Here is a 14,682-nt window from a genome sequence, read left to right on the forward strand (position 1 = left end):
GCACAGAACTATTTGGGGGCTAGAAAGATCCATTTTCTACGACTGCAACCTAGGACATCTCAAAAGCAAGTTTGTATACAAGGTAAAACTGCTCTCTCTTTTGCTTTCTTGTTAGGATCAAGCATTCCTCTCTTTACACACACTATTAGTTTAAAAAGGTTAAAATGTATGGAAATTTATCAAAAAATGTTACTTGCATAAGAAAAAGCAAATGAGAAAAATGTGGTTTTTTAATCTCATTATAAAATAATTTCCTGAATTTACATCCAGTTCGAATTTTTCTCCATTGGCAACTCTTCCTGCATTAAGATTTTGATAACTTTCTGAAATGCCTTAAATTTTATCAAAACACACAGATGATGTGCTACAATGAGACTTTATTTTAAATATAACTATAGCAGACTTATAATTACACGAAATAAAAAAGGACACATGACGTGTGTTCCACCGAGGAAACTCAGACCACAAAGTTGAAATGTCCCAACAGCCTAAGAAGTCCTCAGTATGTTTTCAGAGTTGCCAGTTTTAAGTCATTATTGCATGCTTTTAATTAGGCTGTTTTGGCTACATATATACGTGGAATACGTTTTCTTATCTTTGTCCCAGGGAAAAGCCGTAAGGTATGTTTAGAGTACTTGAAACCAACTAAATTCTCATGTTTCTCCACCTTAACACCAGTATTACTAGCAGGTTATACCCACCCTTGTTTTATAGAAAACTCTCATTTGGAACATATCAACAAAGATTATACATATAAAGTTAGATATATTAAATGTCTAAATGAGCTCATACAAGGATCAACACTAAAACGTCAGTGAAATGACCATAGCACGCTGTGCTACACTCGTAGCAATACACTGCTTTTACAACAATAAGGACTTACACTTTCACCTGCAGAACAGAGCTCAGTGTTCAGCACATACATGTTTGCACTTATTACTTAGGAAATGTAAAAATAATTCTTACAGCAAGATATTTTTTTTTAATTAATTCTTTTTCAACAGGAACAATTGTGGAAGTATTCCTTCGAGTGCCATGTAAGCTTTTCTACAAAGCAGTCTGTTCATACTATCAATTAAACCTTTTTAAACCATTTAGTTCTGCATAAACCCTGACCTTTCTTTTTCAAGGACAAGGGCGGTCAGTGATTCGGGAAGCCTTGACATCACTCCTCTGCCGATCTCTGATTAAGTGGCTGCTGCAGAGGGTTAGCAGGTCAAATAGCACTGGAGGAGGAACTAAGAAAAACAGAATGCTGCCTTATTTATTAGTATATGTACCTAAAATAATTTAAATGAAAGTATTTTTAAAAATACTTAATGGAGGTTAAGCAGCTTTTTTAACCTCTGTTCAAATTATTGAATGGCATATTAAAAACCAATGGAGCTATAATGTACCTTTTAATGTGACCTGCTACTTTAATGAATTGCCTATGTATTTAACTTGAACTAAATCTATCTGTTTAGTATTATTACTAAGGGTAGGTTAATATTACCTATAGTTTCACTTTACTCACCTCCTTTTTAAAACAAAAACACCAAAATGTAACTACAGGGCTTCTCACTTATAATGAACGTTTAAATTCTGTTTACAGTAATATGGTACAAAATCTTGAGCTGATATGTAGCAGCTGCAGCATCATCTACTCTTAGGGCTGAACCGCAAGCAGACCTGGTGAAAACCAGCACATCCTCAACACCCCAAGGCAGGTGAATGCTTTTTCAGTGGCATGTCTGTTGGCCTCATCAAAGTTTAAGCAACCATCTCTGTATCTCCCACCATGCTCAGCTTTGCGCATGAAGTGCCCTTCCTTAAGAGCTTGCACTCTGCCTTTCAAATCCACATTTTTCATTACAAGCATAACTGCTTTTTAAACTATTCTAGTTTATCTTTTGTTCAGTCAACGGGACATGACAATTTGTATATTTTCTCTATACCTAGAAGAACTAGGCCTAACCTTATTTCGGACATGTTGAAATTGTAGTAATAACAGAAATTATACCATCTCTGGCAATAGAGTAAATATTGAATAGAGATCAGGATGTATATACTTCCTTGTCACACATTTAGGAAGAAATGGAAAAACAGTAACATAAATCAGAGACATGTCAGACACAAAGCTGTCTAAACACATGTTAAAAACTGTAGGAACTATGATAATACCCAACAAAGCAAAACTTACTACATCCAATTTCCTTACCTGGTTTACACTCATTACACCTTCTCCCCTGACGCTGAGGCAAACAGACACACTGTCCAGAAATGTCGTCACAAACTGTTCCTGCCACCGTGCCCAGAGTGTCGCAGTCACAACGCTGGCAGCCGTGGAGGTTGCTCATGCTGAGGTTGTACGTATGGAGTATGCACTGGCTGCACTGAAGGCCAGTGACACCAGCTTTGCAAGGGCACTGTCCTGTTGATTTGTCACAAAGCAGAGAGCCATTTACTGTACCTGCCTTATTGCAGTTACACGGGAGACAAACAAAGGAACGATTTTCCTGTACTTTGTGGTAGCCATCTAGGCACTCGTCACATTGTCTTCCTCCAATATTTGGTTTGCACGCACACTGCCCTGTCTTCGCATCACACACAGTTCCAGAAAATGACCCTGCAATGTTACATTCACAAGCCTTACAACCAGTTACATCCAGCCCATAAAAGTTGTCCATGCACGTATTACAGTGAAGCCCTTTTACTCGTTCTTTACAATTGCACTGCCCGGAGAGAGGGTTGCAGAATTGGTTCACTGAGCCATGGCTGTTGCACCAACAGGGCTCACATCCATCTTCATTAGAATATCTGAGAGCTTTAAATCCAAAATTGCAACTATCACACCTAAGACCTGGAAAGAGAAAAAGTATTAATTAAAAAAATGCTGAAAAGTTATTAGTTTCAATTTTAACAAACAAACAAAAATTAATTCTCCTACACTTAACAAAAAAAAAAAAAAAAAAAAAAAAATGAAAGGACTAATATTCTTCACCAGTATAATTAACAGGAATGACAGGGCTACACAAATCAATTGAATAACAGTGGCATCCCAAACATCTGTTTGCTTTTCCAATTTGTTTCAGAAGTGATGCATTTCTGCAGGCTACTCAATGCAATTTAAGATACTTCTGCAAGAGATTCTTTGTAACATTTCTAAGACAAACCAGAATTAATCTCTTTGTCTCACAGAACAGCACCTGTTGCACAATCAATGCTTACGTGAACTCTTCACCCTATATTGTAGAAATACAATATACAGCGAATTGCACTGGGCCCTCAATCTGTTCTCATAACAGAATTATACATTATGTTAAAAACATTAAATATAATCTAGGACAACACAAGTTAGACTAATTACCATGAATTATTTACTTAACACTGTACTTCAGTTTTAACATTGATTACATTTTATTGTTAGCCCTTACTGACAGCAGAAAATGCTTTCCATAATCCAAAATGAAATATTTTTATCTAAATGTATGATTTAGCTAACTCCTGCGGTACGTTAAAATCTAAACTGCTTTCTTTATACTCCATCCTGCAGTTCTATTAGCTTTGTTTTCAAAGTCATTGCTTGCTTTATCCCTGCCCCAAGGGATGGCATTTGTATTTTAGTTTATAAAATGTACATTACAAGAAAGCAAACTAGATTATTATATGAAAAATGCAAATTCACAGTTACGTATTTTCCCTTGCAATGGGAAAATCCTTCTTTATGAAGCCATTGCTTAATTGTTGCATACAGAAAAATATAGATACAGTGTTCTAGCAAAATATTGTCATCATTTAAAAAAATACAAACCCATAGAAAAATCCATCTAGCAACTCACATGTAGAAAAGTACAACTAAAAATGATAGGAAATGCACTATATATATGGATAAAACCTCAAAAACTCCAACAGAAGGCAAGTTCCTTTAACAGTGATGAATGACTCACCTAAGGCATATCATTTAATTTCAATAAGGAAAATAAAAAAGGACCACTATTGCCGCAAATTTTAAAAATAACTGTATTGTTAACAAGAATTATGACTCATTTTGAACTATTAAAATTGGTCTACATGGATTCATATCATATCAGTTTTAAAAATATGCGCAGTGCTTATTTGAATATGCCATACATATTCCTGACAGGTAATCTATTCCTAACGATACTGAGGAAGGCCTACAGGGCATCACATTCAATGTTAACAAGTACGGGGGAGTTAGCACGCTTGGCATTTAATTCACATTCTTCTACCTTTTTATTCTAGATGAATGACCTACTTTAATAAAATTATTGGTGCTAATGTATTTTACTGGTGATAGAATCATTAGTAAGATTTAACAGTTGTGTTAACTCTAACAGTTCATGTTTCATAACACCGCAGTCCACAGTTGCATTTTTCTGTTATCATGTTTGTTTAAATAGATAAAATGGCAATAGACAGATTGCTCTAAAAACCAATTTAGAAATCCAGAGAGGAAAGCTGTTTGTTAAAGTTTGCTGCACACGTTCCAATACACAGAAGCTTATTTACAATTGGTTTGGAAAACAAAAAAGAGAATCCAGTCTGGAAAGAATTAGATCTTTATCCTGCAAACAAACACTTGCATAACTACAACCTCCCTCCCCCCATAGTTACAGATAAATTTCAGGAAAGCATAGGTTTACACATTTTTTTGTACTACTATTTCGGTGGAAATAAAAATAATTTCTTATTGTTTTCTTCAAAGGGAGAAAATATTTAAAATAACATGTAGACGATCAAAACACATGAGAACCAGACTGTGCATTTCTTGTGTACCGAGCTCCCACTGTGCTAAGAAAGGTTTTCACAGATGCAAACATGAATGTAGGCAAAGGATATATAACTAAGAACACTCTGAAGTCCTTTTTATCAAATGTAGAGAGTGGGTTTAAGATGCACAGAGGTTATTTTTCACTCTTAACACCATTTTTATCATGTGGAAAACACAGGTACTTGGCATACGACAGGAAAGAGGACAGTAACTATTCAGACTTATGCCTGTTTAAAGTTATTTTAATTATTTGTTGGTATTTTGTGTTTGCTTTTAGAAATTAGAAGAAACAAAGACACACAATATTACAAAGAAATCAATATTCACAAGTCAGTGAGTAACAAATTTACATATACTTGAACACTGTTAATACAACCCACAACCATGGTTAGCTAAAGAAAAAAATAAATTACTAATTCTGTTAATAACAAAGCAGAAAAGGATCTCTCTTTTTTTTTTTTTTTTTTTGAGACATATGTATAGTCTGAGACATGTACAGTTACCATGCAAGGCTCACTTTATCAGGAAATTCTCCTTGCATAATATTCCCATACATCAACATTTCAAAGTGTATTATATATACTGTGTATTTTGGGCACTTGATAAATTTTGTCCTTATGTGGCTGTGGCTCCCCTCAAATATTCTGGAAGTAATAAATTGCTATAATCAAATCTAATTTCTGAAAAATACCTGTGGGAGTAACAAACAAAAAAGCACGTCTTGTAAAAAAAATGATAAATAACACAGAAGGTAGCAGTTTATTATAATCAGCTTGGCATTGAATTACAAAATTAAAATTATGTGGCCCTTGATAACTAACCCTAGCTATGTACATGATCTGTGGAATTATGTTGACTTATTTTGCATTTCATAGGAACAGTTCAAAGAAATATAATAGAAAAAAATGGATAGATTTATCACAAAGGACCCTGTAGCACAGAATATTTTGAGAAAAAAATCCATTTATTTTGGTCTATTAAGAAAACTAGCATGGAAACGATTTGCTTAGAACTCATTAAGTATAAAACATTTTGAAAAAGTGTTAATTTCCTAAAAGAAACATCTATGCAGTAAGCAAATTACATTATTTCTGTGACTTATTAGTACGGAGCTGTATAAGCTAATGTAGCTATGCCATAAAGAAACTTCTAAAGGGTTGATTAAACTAAGCTTCAAGCTGTATTTTGATAGAATTATTAAATTAATAATTTTTCAACAGTTAATTTCATTCATTTTTATGATCTGCCTTCAGCAATGAAGTTTACTATACTTTTCACTTAGAAATCAAGTGTGGTTTATTGCCAGAGATAACAAGAAAAATAGCTCCAAACTCTTGCATTGCACATACCAATAACATTTGCTTTGCACTTGCACTGGCCTGAATTTTGGTGACAGGTAATATCTCCATTGACTGTCCCAGAGGTATTACAGTTACAGGGACTGCAGCCATCAGGGTTTGACTGTTGCAGATTGTAGAATCCTTCCTGGCACTGATTGCATTGTCTGCCAGACACATGTCTCTTACAATTACACTGGCCTCCAATCTAGAAAGATACAAAATATTATAGAATGATGAATATATCTATTTTTAGATGATACACTCATTAGCAACACGAATGGGAGTCTAAGCTGGGGAGGAGAAAACTTTAAATGGAACAGAAAAAAATAAACCTGTGTAACACACACTTTTTTAACTTGTTGAGAGACAAAAAAAAAGAGAAATATTAAACAGAGTATAACTATTCAATTTTTAAATAGAGTTTAAAAGCCCTGTTTTTCAAAACAGAAGGAAAAAAAGAACTCAGTAAACAATGTGACAATATTTACCATCTGGATGTAGAAAACTGCAAAGAATAATTACAAAATTGCATTGTATAAATGGTGACTTCTATTAAAACAAACAGTAGCTTTTTTGAATCACAGTTACTGCAAAGCACTATTATTTTCAAAGGTCAAGTTCTGCATTTTTTGCTCAGACTGTATGCTTATTTATTTTAGTGAAAATGTTAGTTAAATAAGAACAAAACAAATTTCAAAGATTTCCTTTCTGATTATTCATCCAATATGGTTTTCTCACTTTCTTGACAGAAGGACATGACCCAACAGCTCAGTATCTGAAAATCTCTCCCTCTTTTCTTGGTTCAGTTGGGATCCAAGCGTTCCACTACAGTGGTGGGACATGAAGGTCCTTTTCTACTTTCTCAATGAGTAGCATTGCTATTTGGAAGGAGCTGAAGCATTTTTTGCTATGCCTGGGCCATGATCTGGGAGTATTTGTCTCACATTTTGTGCAAGATTAAAGGGGTCCTGGGAAACTCTCTCTATTTCAAACCTTTGAAAGCTGGGGCAGGGGCAGAAATCTCTATATTCATCACTTTCTCATATGATGGGAAAACTGACCACAGGGAAAGGGCAATGGCACAGGGATGGGAAAACAAATGGAAGATATTGAATCATAGAATCATTTTGATTGGAAGAGACCCTCAAGATCACCGAGTCCAACCATAATGTAACTAAAACACATCCCTAATAACCTCATCTACACATCTTTTAACCACTTCCAGGGATGGTGACTCCACCACTGCCCTGGGCAGCCTGTTCCAGTGCCTGACAACCCTTTCCATGAAGAAATTTTTCCTAATATCCAATCTAAACATCGCCTGGTACAGCTTCGGGTCATCTCTTCTTGTCCTATCTCTTGTTACTTGTGAGAAGAGGTCAACACCCTCCATGCTACAACCTCCTTTCAGGTAGTTGTAGACAGCGATAAGGTCTCCCCTCAGCCTCCTTTTCTCCAGGCTGAACAGCCCCAGTTCCCTCAGTCACTCCTCGTCAGACTTTTGCTCCAGACCCCTCACCAGCCTCGTCACCCTCCTCTGAACTCTCTCCAGCACCTCAATGTCTTTCCTGTAGTGAGGGGCCCAAAACTGAACACAGGATTCAAAGTGGGGTCTCATCAGTGATGAGTGCATCAGTCAATCCACAACACAGATTAAAACAGGGGGTCAAAGCAACACTGACATGCAGGAGCAGTGAATTGGCAAAAGGTTTAGAATTCATAATCAAGAAACAAAAACTAGCTTTTCTAACTCAAGTGTTCTGGGCAATGCAGAGATGGCAGCAAACAAATTCTAGTTTATAAGTAATTTTTTTAGGTAAGTGTATTTTTTTCAGTGCAACTATTTACAAATATGAAAAAGCAGTCATTCAAAACTAGTTATTCATCTACAACATAAGCAGCTGTAGTTCAATTTCTCTTAACAATTTTCTATTTCTTTTTGTGAATCAGGTAGAGCTGAAACAAAAGAAGAGTCCTGAGGCAAGTTCCACTTAAAATAAATGTTATTAGCACACCCATCTGCAATGAAGCTCTAAGCTTTATTAATACAAGATAAAATACAGTATTTCAGCATCTAACACTAAATTCTCAGTGTAGAAAACACTGAATGAAAGTTATAAAGAAGTACGTATTCCAACCCATTCTCCTCATAAAAGGATTCTTTAGTCAAACAGAACCTCTTCACTATGCTTCATGTTAGAGGTCTATTACTAATATATCAGCTACATTTTCAGGAAGCTGAAGATATTAAAAAGCCAAGAAAACAAAATTTTATAAACTAAAGGCAAGACAATAGCAACAAGAATTTTCAAGTTATTGCCTTTGAGACTGTATTTGATCTAGATATTTAGTGTATTATAAGAGACCCAGTCATGCATCACAGCCATTTATCAGAGAGCTCAGATTTGGAAAGCAAGTCTGAGTTTAATCCTAAATGAAGAAAAATATCTAGTTTAACATATAGCTGTAAAAGAAACATTTTATGTTAGTGGTCATAGCGTACTCAAATTATACAACAGCAAGTGTTAGATCAAGTTATCCCATCAACACTCAACACATAACTTACACTCCAAAAGACTTTAAAGTTACTCCAATAGCTACCACATGAAGGAAAGCATTAGATGCAAGAAGTCATCTTCAAAAAGTTGAAATCAGATCCAAATAAGGATGTTAAATAAGAACAAATTACCACCACCAAGTTTTAAAACCAGAATAAGACAATACAAAAGTCAGCTTTTAATGAGCAATATGCTTAGGGCTTGAAGGAATTTTATGTCAGAAACAAAGGAAGACTGCCCAAGAATCATTGAGGGCAAAAAATAATTAAGTGGTATGATCAGCAGATTTCAGATTGGACATCTGAACTTTTTCACTAAGAGGCAAGTACAGCATCAGAAACAGATTGGCCAGAGGGGATGTGGAATCTGCATCCCCAGAGGTATCATGACTCATCCAGAAAAAATAATGTCTGGATGTAGTGCTGACAACAATCCTACATTGAGCTGGAGCAGATGACCCTCTAATGCTTCTGTGATTCTGTGTATCATTCAGGAAAAGAAAGATAGAACCACAACACAGATGGCAAAGGAAGTATTAATATTTCACAGCCGTTTACTATGAAAGAGGTGTTGACATTCCACCTTAGGAATAATTTTCAAGACTGGTTTCAAACCAAAATGTCAGAAGAAAAAGGATTTTAGCAGAATCTCACCAGCTGGTAAGTGACTACATGTGAGCCAAGAGTTCTAGATGAACTGAAATACAAAATTATTGAGTTATTAATTGCTTCAACCAACCTCAGTAAAAGAGGAATAAAATTATAAACGTTACATCAGTCTCCTAAAAAGGCTGTAAGGAACCTTCTGAGCTCTACAGACTAGTGGCCTTTTTCGGTATAGAACAAATTAGTAGTAATGAAAACACAAGTTTGATATATTGGAAAAGATTGGTACTCTTTTTTTTTTCCCATAGAAAATTCATGCTTCATAATTCTTCTGTAATTCTTTAAGCCAGCAACATCACGAAATATAGTATATCACATATACTGAACCAAACAAATTATCAAAAAAGTCAAATTAATTTCTACATCAAGAACTACAAATTTAATGCCTGGGGAAAACCAGTGTTGACTATAGTTAGACAGTGATGAGTCCAAAATTAGCTACTGTGACTCAAGAAAGGAGCTGTTAAAGCTGCTCCATTCACCCTAAAAATAATTTGAAAGCTCTGAGGCAGTTAAAAAGGCAATAGGAATACTGCAATTATCAGGTAAAGAACTGAAAATTATACAGAAAATGCCATTCTGTTATAAAAATCTATTGTGTATAAATATTCTACACAATTTGTGTATCTGGTTACCCCCTCTAAAAGAAAAGAGGTTGCAGAGGAAGTAGAATAAGCAAAGATACCAATGAAAAGAGACTAAATAAAAAGACTTTTCAGTTTGTAAAAAGATGACTAAGATAAAGAGAATACATTTCTATAAAATTATGAACGGATTACAAAATTAGTATTCATTATTTCTCACAATATATGGAGAGAACACCCAGTAAATTATCAGAATGCAAACTTAAAAGAATGAAAAAGTGCTTTTTTCTACACACTACAAATGTGTAGAAAAATACACTTTTTTGAAGTACATTAAAAAAATTAGTTAGATTAATTCCGTATGTGGACACCAAACATGACAATTCAGATGAAACCCTGAGTTTAACTCAGGTAGTCCCAAAATCACAAATAACTACAATATGGAAAAGTACATCACAGAAGGATCATGCTTCTTAACACCAGTTCCTGGTAACTATCAGAGAGGATACTGTAGCATAATTTTAAGTGTCAAGGTATAACAATACAAGAAGCAGTAATTTCCATCCCATTCTGTTGTAGAAAATGTATGTCCCCAAACTTTCTTTTAATAGGGTAAAAAATTATGCCAGAAGAATAAATATAACTCTTCAGAATGAGGGAGAAATAACTAGTCAACTGAAGAATATAATTCACATTTTCTCTAGGAACCAACCAATGAAACCATTTGGAGATCTCCCTATATAAATTTCCTCCTACCTTGCTGTCACATAGAAAAGAGTTTTCCATCTGTCCATCTGTAATCAATACAAGTGGCAATTGGTTTCTTGTTTTTTTTTTTTTTTTTTTTTTTTTTTTTTTAAAAAAAAAAAAAGAGTGAAAGTCTTTCATGGCACAGTTAGAAGAATGTATAGGAAACTAAAGTTTTTGTTAGAGGGGAAAGCTTATCAGATTGCTTCTTAATATATCTGATAATAGGTTTCTATGTACCAGATTAGAGGATCTGTAAATAACCCACTGACATTCTTCCATAACACCGACTCGAAAGTCTGGCAGGGGGGAGGCGGGGGGAGTCAAACAGAAAAAAAGGCATTCTAAAGACAAGACAAAAAAGGAGACATCGAAATGGGTAGAACAAACCACTTCTATAACCACCCAAAAATCTAAGTGAAATATGAAGCAAAGTGGTGGTGGTTGTTATTATTATTTCTGTAAATCTCACTTACTCTGGAAACAATGGTGTCACTGAGAAAACCGGTAGCAATTCATATTTAAAGAGTTTGTTAACCAGGATTTCACCAGTTATGCACTGGAGATAATACTGAACCTTCCCCTCCTCCTCCTGATCTAAAAGCTATCTGTTATTTGAAGAAACAGTCTTAAATTGTTCTAGAGGTTATAGAGGAGCAGAATGCAATTTGCTCTACTGTTGCTTCCACCTGATAGGACTGGTTCTGACCCAAACAGTAAGCAGACAGAAACAACCTGTCTATTAATATGACCATCGTGGTACTAAATCACTTATGGAAAATACCTGTCTAGATTGTTCACTACAAAAATTAGTCTAGCTGAGCATTACTACCAAGTGGTGGTGTATCTTGGGACCTCATAATTACAATTGTTATTTGATACAGAAAATCACTGATGCTGAGTTGGCATATATCCCTTGTGTCATTTATAATTTACGTCAGAAACACAGATTAGTCCCATATCCTTGAATGTAAGCGGTTATAAAAAGTAAGCAGCAATTTCTTCCTGCACAAATCACAGCTACAGAATCATTGCCCTTAATCAGGAATCAGACTACTTGTGATTTCTGAATTTTAGATATATCAAGCAGTTCACACTGCTTTAGACTGTAGTGATAACCACTCTTTAATCAGGGGACACTTTAACTCATCACATCTAGAATCACAAATTCAAAGAGGACCCCATTCAGGAACTCTCCCAATGTCCAGTTACTAAATTGTATAAGGACTTAGGAAGAGATTTAAGTACTCAGGACAAAGGGCGACATATCCCAAAGAACTGTCTTAATTATTGCTTAGGGTAGAGCAAACTATTTAGCCATGCCACTTATCTAGTAGATATTCAACACGTATTTATCATCTGCTAACTATGTAAAATCTTGTTGACCATTTGTATTCCTAAAGTATAAAATTGAATTTGCTGAAAAAAAAATAGCTGGCCTAAGCCTTTCTGAAAGTTAAAACCAACCATATTTTTCTCCTTGGATGTCCTTATAATTTCAAATAGCTATTCTTAGGTGTCTGTAAGAGAAGAAACATACTGCCAGAAATGTAATCAGAAAGTCTCTCCAATTCTGGAGAATAAATATGAGATGTTACTAAATGAAAAATTAAAGCTGATACTTTCTAAGTTTCTTTTACAAATGTTAACTTATGGTTTTGAAGCCCAAAACAGATGACAAAAAAAAAAAAAAAAACAAACAAACAACACCCACAAACAAATAACAACAACAAAAAAAGCCAACCAACCAACTAGCCAACACAATACAAAACAAAACCAAATAACAACAACAACAAAGACAAAAAAACCAATCATCTTTTGTGATTGGCTGAGTCACTACTAATTGCAATTATTTATTCTCTACCAGGACAGAAACACCTTTCCCTTGACCAGCTGGCATTGCCCTAAAACTCACATTTTAAGACCAATGGGTATTCTTAGTTCCTGCATGAAATTCTTTCTGCTCATCTTGCCATTGGTACCAATCAATGGCAAAGCCAGTAATCTCAATCTTGATGTTCTGTCTTTTTGATATAAAAGCTAATCACACACTTCTCTCTACCTTCTTACTTGACAGAAATCTGGCAAGCACCACAGTATCCAGTTGACTGAAATCTCAAGAAGTGGGAGGGGGGAGCAGGAGGGTTGAGGACTTTTCTTCTGTTTAGGAAATGAGAAGTGTAGGGTATGCTGGCTCACACACACACCAAATACCTGAGAGTACTCTAAGTATGCCAGCAGCGAAAGTGAAGCTCCTTTTCACTCCCCTATTATCTCTTCTTGTCATCACATATGACTTTCAAAAATCAGTAGCTTTCTACTACTTCTGTTCAAAATGTAAAATGAGGTATTTACCATCTGCTGAGGACACTCCAAAGGGAGAGAGTGGGACGAATCCCCAAAATAACCTGGTAAACTAACACAGAAAGGCAGCATTTCCATGGTACAAAACCCATCAGAAATGAAGGCATGGAATTGCTTAACATAAAAAGATAATTTTCATTCAGTTTAGCAATAAGATTAAAGGCCTTCCATAAAGGGAAATCCAGGATTCAGAATACACACTGTGTTTTATAACCTGATTTTTTTATGGACTCCACTATGCACATGAACTTTTCATTGACACATTTACATCCTTTATATTCCTTATTCTACTTGATATATCTGTTGACTGAAATGCCCTTAATTAGGTCCTTAACCTACATTCTTTCCCTTGTAACACACATTCCTGTTACTTATTTATTGTCAATCACAATAAATGGGTTAAAAACTGTGTAGATGGAAAAAATGAGAGCAGAGCAATGTTCATTCTTATTTATACCAAAGAATTTATCATCTCAGAAACAAAATTATCAGAAATAAAGATTCTATTTTGGTTTAAAATGCACAGCTATTAGCTAGCTTCTACATTTTGCATTAAAAAAATAAATCAAACATTCAAAATTCTGAGGGAACAAAATGAAGAAACTCAAAAAGAGCAATATTCAGGAAGTGTACAGAAAGGTGAATTCTGAAGCCTGTTCAAAATCTTACTTGGTAGCACTGGAATTTATGTTTTCATTTGACTCTTCAAAGAAAACAGTAACTAACATTTTGTCCATCTTAATGCCTTAGAAAGAGTTTCCTTGCAACATGAGACCATACAGCTGCCACCTTGGCAGAAGGCAATTAAGTCTTTGCAACTCTAAACAATATCCTCTGTAGTAAAGTACAGCATCCTTGCACCAATAAGTATATGATAAATATTTATTCGTACATTAAGAGCGAATTTTCAAAAATCAATGAAAACTCAATAAAGATAGATGCCTAAATGCACTGAGACCAGAATGGTACTTCCAAAGACTAGGTAAAAACAGTAGCAGCACCTTCAGCTTCACCTAGAAACAAATGCCTTGGGAAGGGTGCTTTTTTTCATGCTATTATATACAGCATAGTATAATAGAATAATGAAACGACTACAAACTGCTGTGCCTGATTGAATATGTAAGCACCTGTAGAGCAGTCTGGGTAAAAAGCAGCACAAGAAAATGAGTCAAGGATTGTGGTACAAGGGCCAAAAGAAATAAATCTCCAGTTCTCTATACAGAGCAAGAATGATCACATCAGCAGTGTTCTGGCAGAATTTTCTAGTGTGTGAATGGTTAGGGAGAAGGGAAGAGGCAGCCAATTCTTCTTCCACTCTCATAAAACTCTGGCACCTCAAATAATTCATCTGGACTTTCTGATTGTTTGAAATATTTTGTGACAAATGTTCACAAAGAGGATGTGATCAATGAGTATCTTTTCTACGCTGATGAAATGTCAATAAGCTGCACAGAAGTGAACTAATTTTATCGGGCTGTAGTAATTCTCTCTCATGTACCCACCAGTCTCAAAGGAATACCTCTCCCTGCAAAAACTGCTTGTGGATGCACTGCTATATCACTCTTCCAAAATCCCACTCATTACTATAAGCCATAAAGTTATAATTTTCAAGTTTTAAATAAGTTAGTTTGCACTTTAAAATACAAATGA

General features: G+C 35.1%; 1 protein-coding gene across 1 annotated transcript in view; it reads right to left on the reverse strand.

Moving 5' to 3' along the window:
* The window catches only part of USH2A (usherin), a 387,004-nt gene that overhangs the window by 314,549 nt on the left and 57,773 nt on the right, over positions 1-14,682 (reverse strand). The window contains exons 12-13 of the mRNA XM_065058452.1: positions 6,124-6,319; positions 2,201-2,842 (exon numbers count right to left, since the gene is read on the reverse strand). Coding sequence (XP_064914524.1) covers positions 2,201-2,842; positions 6,124-6,319 — 838 coding nt within the window. The remainder of the gene's footprint in view (positions 1-2,200; positions 2,843-6,123; positions 6,320-14,682) is intronic.

The sequence above is a fragment of the Columba livia genome, chromosome 3, assembly GCF_036013475.1.
Source record: "Columba livia isolate bColLiv1 breed racing homer chromosome 3, bColLiv1.pat.W.v2, whole genome shotgun sequence".
In the NCBI taxonomy this organism is placed as follows: Eukaryota; Metazoa; Chordata; class Aves; order Columbiformes; family Columbidae; genus Columba; species Columba livia.